Raw genomic sequence first — 8,362 nt, 5'->3', positions numbered from 1 at the left:
CTCTCTAGCCTCTCAGGCCGCGCTTTCGTTGCCTCTCAATGTATGTGCCGAATCTCCCACAGAAGATTGCTCAACAACAATTAGAAAAAAAAAAAAAAGCAACAAATTCACAAAGCTTCTGTAGATCACGAGGGAGATCCAATTTTGTCTGAACTTCGTGTTTGAGATCGAGAGACAGCGTGAGCCTTCGGTTTGGTTCTCCCCGGTCGCCAGCTGTATCCTACATTGTTTGGATCGGATTCCATTTGGTGTTGTTCATCCAATTCGGTGGTTGGAAACCGAGTTCTTTGAATTTCAAAAGCTTCTGAATGCGTATGCTTCTCGATGAGGTTGTTTGGATGCCATGAATCTACATTTCTGTTGAATCAATTCTCAAATACTTTTTGCTGGCGTATTCATTTCCCCCTCAAGATCTCCCTTTTGTTTGTACATGCAATAGTGGGGTAGAACTGTGAAGCATCGTATTCAAATACAAATTCCCATAGCTTTTACGAAGACCTCTGGATTTGTCATCTGAAGTTTGAAGGTTGTGGATATCATTTCTTTCAAGTAGGTACGATGGATCCATTATCAGCAATTAGCGAGTCTCTGGCGGAGATCGACGGACAGATCAGTGACATTTTCCGTGCTTTATCGTAAGATTTCGAACTTCGCTGGTTTCTCAAATTTTATTGTAGATAAAATCTTCCTTCCCTTGAACTGTTGCGATAATATCGAGGCTAGCATCAGCTGGGTGCTGGTATTCTCAATGTTTCAAATCTTACCTCGTATAATCCCTGTCGTTAAATAATGGCGCAACTTGCAGCTGTCTATATTGTTGGTACTGAATAGTTGCAGTGTTATCCATACAGAAATGGATTTCAGAAATTGGAGAAGATTAAGGATTCAAATAGGCAGAGCAGGCAGCTGGAAGAGCTGACCGATAAAATGCGAGATTGTAAGCGGTATGTTGGCGTTGATCACATTCTCTCTAGTCTTTCTTATTGGTTCCATTAGTAGCTTTATTTGTATTTCTTAGAAGCTTGATTGTCGTTTATGGTTGCGTTATGGTATTTCGTGTCATTAAATAGTGCAAGAGAAATTTTGGAATAAAATCTAGAGAGGAGAGAACTGATACGAAGTTGACAAGAGGGGAATTGGGGCTACTTAATTGGCGAGTGTGTGCGAGAACCACAGCTATTCAAGTTTATGCTAGTTTAGGAGTGTTTGTGATTATAAAAATTTATGTAGCCCTGCTTAGCTTGCTCACGTCAATAAATGCAGCTGCCGCGCAGATTGTCCATATAAAACCATTTTTCTTACTTTGAAAACCTTATTGCTTCTATTTTAGTGAAACCATTGATCTTTGGAAGCTGATCGTGAATTGCCATACCTTAAGAATTGAGGTTTTGATCTCTACACTGCAGTATATGGTGTATATTAATATATTTTAGCGGCTCTATTTTCTCAGGCTTATAAAAGAGTTTGACGCAGAAGTCAAGGCTCTGGAGGGTAGAAATGATAGAGAAACCAACAAGATGCTGAATGAGAAGAAGCAGTCCATGGTGAGATGTTAACTCTTGAGATCTATATAATATCCTTATGTTAGACCCTAAAATTCGTAACATGTTCTTTTTTCGGGTTCTTATGGTCCCAATAGTTATCATTGACCTTCTTCAACCTCACTGATAAGAAATTGCAATTTTTGTCGCAGATCAAAGAGTTAAATTCATATGTCGCTCTTAAAAAGCAGTAAGTTCATATACACTTGTAGTTGATATTGCTTTGTTTAATGGGCATGGACTCCATTGTTTATATCTTGGATGATCTAACTTTTTCAGCATGTCTTTTCATGCTATCTATCTTCTAACGTTAGGAGGGCATATATTTTGATGGCATAAACCATTTAGCCTATAGTCTTGGTTGCAATGCAGATATGCCACAGATATTGAGAATAGACGAATTCAGCTCTTTGAGGGGCCTAATGAAGGTTATGCGGAAGAAAATGTCTTGCTAGCTTCCTGTAAGCATATAAAGTTTCTTTGGTGTGTGCTTTTTCGCCATGATGTCCACTTAAGTTAGATGGTTTTGATGCTGCTAATCATCATAAATCCCGTCTTTAATTTTCATATAAATGAAAGCTCGCCATTAATCTGTTAAACTATGCAGAGCCAGTGATGGCGCAACGTTATTGTGTCTTTTCAACCAATGTATATCTGTCCCCTCAGTTTTATTATTTTATATATGGTATCTGCTTCCTGTTATGTTCGATTTATATAGTTCATAGTTGTATTGATCATTTCCTGAGAATCCCGATATCACTACATTCTAGTAAAAATTGATGCAGTTTTGGTCATGGGAGAAGCAGAGAATGAAAGATTTTACAGAAAATTTGAGTTGAGAGTATACTTATTACAGTGACAGTGAGAGTGGAGATTGGGGAAATTTGGTCTGCCTGCCACAATTTTCTATGTGTTGTACCTATGACTGATCATGCCTGCTTCTTGGAACATGCCGTTTAATATATGGAGCTTTTATAATGAAAGAAAATTCTTCTTTTACAGCAATGACAAATCAACAGTTGATTGGTAGAGGGAATCAGATGATGGATGAGACAGATCAAGCCATTGAGAGGGGAAAGAAGGTTGGTTTAATTTCTTGAAGGTCAATTTTGTCATAAAACTAGGTCAATTGAGACCTAGCTAAATTAATTTTGCGTTGTCTGGGAAAGTAGGTTGCGCTGGTCCTGGTAATGATGCTATTTAGCAAGTCCATTAAAAGAAGGTTTTGTCGTGGCAGAAGAACATTACACATCTAAAATCATATTAATTTATGTCTATCATTCACTTGATACATAATTACATACATCACTTATGAAGGATCATCCAACCCAATGTGGTTTTATAGAAATTTGCTGAATCTATTTACATATTTCTGCATGATCCTTTCTGTTTGGATACCTCTGGCTGATAAGTTGGCAGAAAGTTGATTTCTGTGCATCGCTCTATTAATAGGTTGTTCAAGAGACGATAGATGTTGGTGTAGAGACCAATGCAGCTCTTAAGGCTCAGGTACGTGCATGGTTGTTCTCCCGCCCAAAAAAAAAAAAAAAAAAAAAGAAAAAAGCACAAGAAAGGAAAAGGGTGGAATGGGTAATGATGTTCAGAGTTCAGACTCTTCCAATGTAATCAACATAAATAACTAAAGAATAAGAACAAAGAAAATTCTTTTAAGTTGTCATGGGTATTAAGGACTGTAATCTCTTCCATTTTTAGACGGAACAAATGAGCAGAATCGTCAATGAGCTTGATTCTATCCATTTCTCCATAAAGAGAGCCACTAAATTGGTGAAGGAAATCGGCAGGCAGGTCAATTTCTACATTATCCACCTGGTTGCATGGTGATATTTGAAGTATATTTTTATACATGGGTTAACCTACTGGAATCTTGCCATAGGTTGCTACTGACAAGTGTATTATGGCATTGATGGTTCTTATTGTGATTGGAGTGATAGCAATCATAATTGTGAAGGTATGAGTTTGTTTTCTTTTTATGATTTTAACATTCCTGATTCCTTTATTTATTTATTTATTTTTGTGGCATTGCAGGGTGAATAAATTGAACTTAGATAATTTGTTTACTAATAATAGAAGTAGTTGCTTGACTGTAATGTGTTTTTGTTGCTTGTGAAGCGCGTTTTCATTTTTTGAATGACCAGGAGGTGTTTGTGCTTCCCAGTTTTTTTTTTTTTTTTACCTGATAGCTTATGATGCCCCTTCATGTGTGTGTTACGGAAAATGTTCACGTCTGTGCCACTGTTTTTTGAATAACTAATCCATGCAGCCATACGGTAGTGAAGTTGAAGAAAGTTGGAAACTGTTAGCAGTAGCAAACATTTAGTTGCAATAATGAGAAATGCAGCTGCTTATATGCATTTGCTTGGAAATGAATTTGTGTGCATCTGAATCTGTTTTTTTTTTTTTCCTGATATTATGATGGTAATAAGAAATTTCTGTCAGATTATGATCATTATTTATACACACACCATGGCCAAATATAAATGCATGTAATGTTTGCCAAGTCAATTCCTCAATGAAACACCATGGTTTCCCTTTACCTTGTAGACCTCCATCCCAGAAGCTACCTTTATTAGTTTAGATTTTCCAGCAGTAATGTGATGGTGTCACATAACTAGCTTATTTTTTAAATTTCAGATTGTGCACCCAAACAACAAGGACATTCGGGATATTCCAGGATTAGCACCCCCAGCGCAGACCCGGAAGCTGCTTTGGAGTCAGAGTTGACCTATTATTTAGCGTGTGAGCGATGAGCTCTTCTGATTGGGTCTTGCCTGTTCTTTGCTTTGATGGCCATGAGGTTGGCTGCAGCTAATTTTTCATAGCAGAGCTTGCTCAGTTGCTTTTCCATCTGATTTTATGTAGAGATTGGTTGACCTGGGAATGGTAGGCCCAGCTTTCCTATATTGTGGTTATTGAAGGGTTTGATCATTAATTATTCAATGATTCAATGATTAAGCAAATTTTCTGTAGAGCTACAGAGTATTAATGAGCCGACGAGATTGATTGTTAAATGTATTTTTATATGTTGCTGTCGGTTTTCTAAGACAAGCTTACAGCTTAATTTTCGTTATGGGAATTTATTCAATTACTATTTTTTTTTGACAATTTTTTTCTCATACATATATTTATTATATTTGGTAAACCCGCACCAAGTACTACCCGTTCCATCTGGATTTTTTGTTAACTTTTGTTGAAGCTATCGATTATGGTTGTGGTGCCTAGTTGTTACAGGGAAGATGTAATCACCTTTTTCTCTTGTCCGCATAATCACTTTGTTATGAAGGCCTCACCTTAATGTGTTACTGGTCCTAAGCATAGGAACCGTACAATTAATCAAGGAATGAATTTCAAAGACCCAAGTTTTGCATTAAACAAAGCCGAGACATGGGAGAATGTCAAACAAAGCTGTGTTGCTAATTTGCTACATGCGGTTGTTTTCGTTTCGAACTAGTGTAATGCAATTTGTTGACGAAACAACGAAATTTCAAACATGGGGTAAAGATGCTTAACAAAAGTCAAAAGGTTCCTTATAATAACCCCATGCTGATAAGAAAACTAAATTTGAGGTTGGTGACATTCCGAATTTCCAACAGGGACTAGACTTGTGAAGAGATAAATATAAATTGGGTGGGTGCCGATGATCGCGGAGGTAATTGATCAGACAATGCAACTTGGTGTGAACACTGGCTGCAAGCCACTAAAACCAAAATACTTCCATCCGCTTTTCATTATAAGCTACATCTATCTTACCAGAATAAAAAGAAAAATAATTAAATCATTATCTTTATAAAAAAAAAATAAATATTATTTATACTTAAATGAAATATTTTAAATTTACATTAAATTTTCTCTCATTATGAATGAGTTTAAATATAAGTAATATTGTAAAAATATAATCAATGTCCCACCAAGTATCTTATACTCCCTTCATCTCAAGACACTTTTAGATAAATTTTACATATTAATAACACTCATTAAATACTTAATAATATTATTTTTTAAAATAAAAATATAAACTTTTTTAAAAAAATCGTTTATTTCATTTATTAAAAAGAGAGATGGGTGTCAATTAAATAGAGAAAAAAATTAATATTTAAATAAATCTATTTAATAAAATCTCAATATTTTAAAAATATATCTTATAATTTAGAATTAAATGAGTATCAAAGATCCTCTTGAGTCCCCCAAAACCATTATCTGACCAACTGGCTTCTTTTGCAAGGACTAAAGCAGTATCAAAGACCCTCTTGAGTTCCCGAAAGCCATTATCTGACCAACTGGTTTCTTTTTCAAGGACTGAAGCAGTGTCAAAGACCCTCTTGAGTTCCCCAAAGCCATTACCTGACCAACTGGTTTCTTTTTCATTTTGTTTCCCACTAATTTCGTATGACTTTTGCTTTGTGTTTCTCTAATGGTGCCTCATTTTTTATATTGACTTTTGTTGAAAAGTTTCATTTTTTTAAGCATAACTTGACCTCGACTTTTGAACTTTGAATATCCGTCATTCCAACGTTCTGATGCGCACGAGCACTAGGAAGTAGGAACTAGTAAAATGTGGGGAAATAGTTTATGTTTACTAAAATTTTAGAAGTCTTTAGACGTGATTGGTTTCTATTCTATTCCCACTTTTATTTTTTAAAAATTGTTTTGTAATATGATTTTTAAAATTGTTTTTAAAATAAAAATAAAAATGTATTTAGTTATATTACTTTTAAAAAATCTTACAATTAAAAAATAGTTTGATGGTAATAATTGCAGGCGTTTAACGATAGTGATTTAATAAAAATTGATTAAATTAATTATATTTTTTAATAATCAAATGTAATGTGTTGTGAAAATTAGAAAAAGAAAACAAATTTAAGATGTTTTCATTTTTTGTTTTCAAAAATAATAAATGAAAATAATTTTGAAAACAATTCAATCCAATACACTTATTCAAACAAAAATTTTATTTTTATTTTGAAAAAAAAGAAACCAAACAGACACTTATATTTTAAAATAAAGAATTAATTTTTTTTTGCTCGAGGAATTAATATTCTTCTCAAAGAAATGTTTAAGTTTCATTCAAACATGTATGGTTACGTTACGTACTTCAATTTTACTTTTCCGCAACACATAACTAGTTTTAGGACCATTTTACTTTAGTGTGTTAGGTAATTTAAAAAATATATAATTATAAAGTGTATTTTCATCCAAACTTCAGTGACAGAATTCACATTTTGCTAGTGCGAACATATTTAATTGTGCAGCTTCAACTCACTGTAAAATCTCCAACTCTCCATACGAAACAGTCACGATGAGTTATTAATGCTCTTTTTTGCATTGTAAGGTGTTTTGAATCTTTAAAAATATAATTATTTCTCGAAGTGGGGGTCTCTGCAAGTTAAGAAGCTAAGAAGCATGAAGGCATTGGTTGAAGACTCGTGCGTTTTGCCATGTTGTTGTCCTTGTGTTGTACTGTTTTTGTTTGTTTAGCTGTGTTATAGGTTGTGCTGCTGAGAAATTTTTAGATAGACCTAAAGCTTTACCTCATAAATGTATCGACCAATTAGAGTATGACATCTTACAAAATTTTAGTGTGAGATGTCACTGACTTAGAATATAAATTTATATTTCTCTACTTGTTTAATTTATATTGTTTGAATTATTATTTTTTTCTTGGCCTCTTTCTTCTTTCCAGAGCCCTGATTCATCATGCCCTTCTTTATCCATGATTTGTTGCCACCATCACCCCTCTTCCGATCGTAATGTCACAATCCAAACTCATATCATCTGATTTTCCAGGTCAAAAGAATCAAATCTTGCATGTTTTAACGGAGATGCACCCAGAAAATTTGTTAATTGAAAGATCTAGATTGGCTATATTCTTTGGTGCATTTCCTAAAACTCAAAAATCCTTTAAATGAAATGTCGGAGTATTTTGAGGTTAATCAATTTTTAATTTGTTTGGATTAAAAGTATAATCGATTCTTGAGGCTAAATAATTAATTTTTGGAAAAATTACCCAAACAGCAAAAAAAAAAATTATTGAGCTAGAATTACGTTTTGAAATAAACTCTGAAAGATTGTTTATAAATTTAATTTTACTATTAAATAATATATTTTACTTTTTATATAAAGGTTAACAAATTTAGTAATATTAAATATAATTTTATTAATAATTGAATTTTCAAAAGCAATACCCTTTGTGATAATTTGCATAGTTAAAATTAATTTCAGAAAAATAATATCCAGACATATTGTATTATAAAAAAATAAATTAAAATTAAAATTAATTATATTAATTAATTATTTTTATAATCAATTATAATTAAAATTAGTCATACTAACCAATTATATTTATACCTTATATTTTTAAATATCTAATTCTTTAAAAATATCTTACACTTTTAAACGGAAAGAGTAATATCATTTTATGATAATTTGTGCATTTAAAATTAATTATGAATAAATCATTCATATTTAATTTTATTAAAAAGTAATTTAAAAAAATAATATTGATCACGTTATAACATTAGCAATTATAATCAAAATTGATTATAATAATTAATTAATAAATTAATATTTAATTAAAATTTAAAGAGGTTCAAATTAATCAAGATGTCACAAACGGCATGAAAACTCAACCCCGTGTCCCTATGAGGCCTATTTGCTGACAGGTCCAGTGTGCGTATCCTTGTCAATCCAGTCAAATCCATCTCCCCACTCGATAATCTTCACGGTCTCTTCATTATCTTTGATTTTCATGACATCCCACGAGCAGGTGCCCCGGTCAAGCGTGTTACTGTGTGCATGCCGCTGAT

At 33.1% G+C, this 8,362-nt stretch overlaps 1 protein-coding gene across 4 annotated transcripts; it reads left to right on the top strand.

Annotated features, from left to right (window-relative positions):
* On the top strand, positions 1-4,664 carry LOC129321409 (novel plant SNARE 11-like). Of its 4 annotated transcripts, none has more exons than XM_054967165.1 (11): positions 2-329; positions 554-635; positions 852-944; positions 1,451-1,544; positions 1,694-1,731; positions 1,914-2,002; positions 2,544-2,623; positions 2,994-3,050; positions 3,255-3,347; positions 3,436-3,510; positions 4,194-4,664. In XM_054967165.1, exons 2-11 carry the CDS (start codon positions 559-561, stop codon positions 4,281-4,283), a joined length of 786 nt encoding a protein of 261 aa, XP_054823140.1. In that variant the 5' UTR covers positions 2-329; positions 554-558; the 3' UTR covers positions 4,284-4,664. The 4 variants fall into 4 exon arrangements, with proteins under 4 accessions (XP_054823141.1, XP_054823140.1, XP_054823139.1 ...); XM_054967164.1 differs by having other exon boundaries at positions 3-329; positions 440-635; XM_054967166.1 differs by having other exon boundaries at positions 1-635; positions 3,255-3,343.
* The last annotated feature ends 3,698 nt before the right edge of the window (positions 4,665-8,362 follow it).

This window comes from Prosopis cineraria, unplaced genomic scaffold (assembly GCF_029017545.1).
Source record: "Prosopis cineraria cultivar Desert tree isolate PC_DT_omini unplaced genomic scaffold, ASM2901754v1 PC10, whole genome shotgun sequence".
Taxonomy (NCBI): domain Eukaryota; kingdom Viridiplantae; phylum Streptophyta; class Magnoliopsida; order Fabales; family Fabaceae; genus Prosopis; species Prosopis cineraria.
The sequence above is the reverse complement of the archived record's forward strand: the minus strand, read 5'-3'. Positions and strand labels throughout refer to the sequence as shown.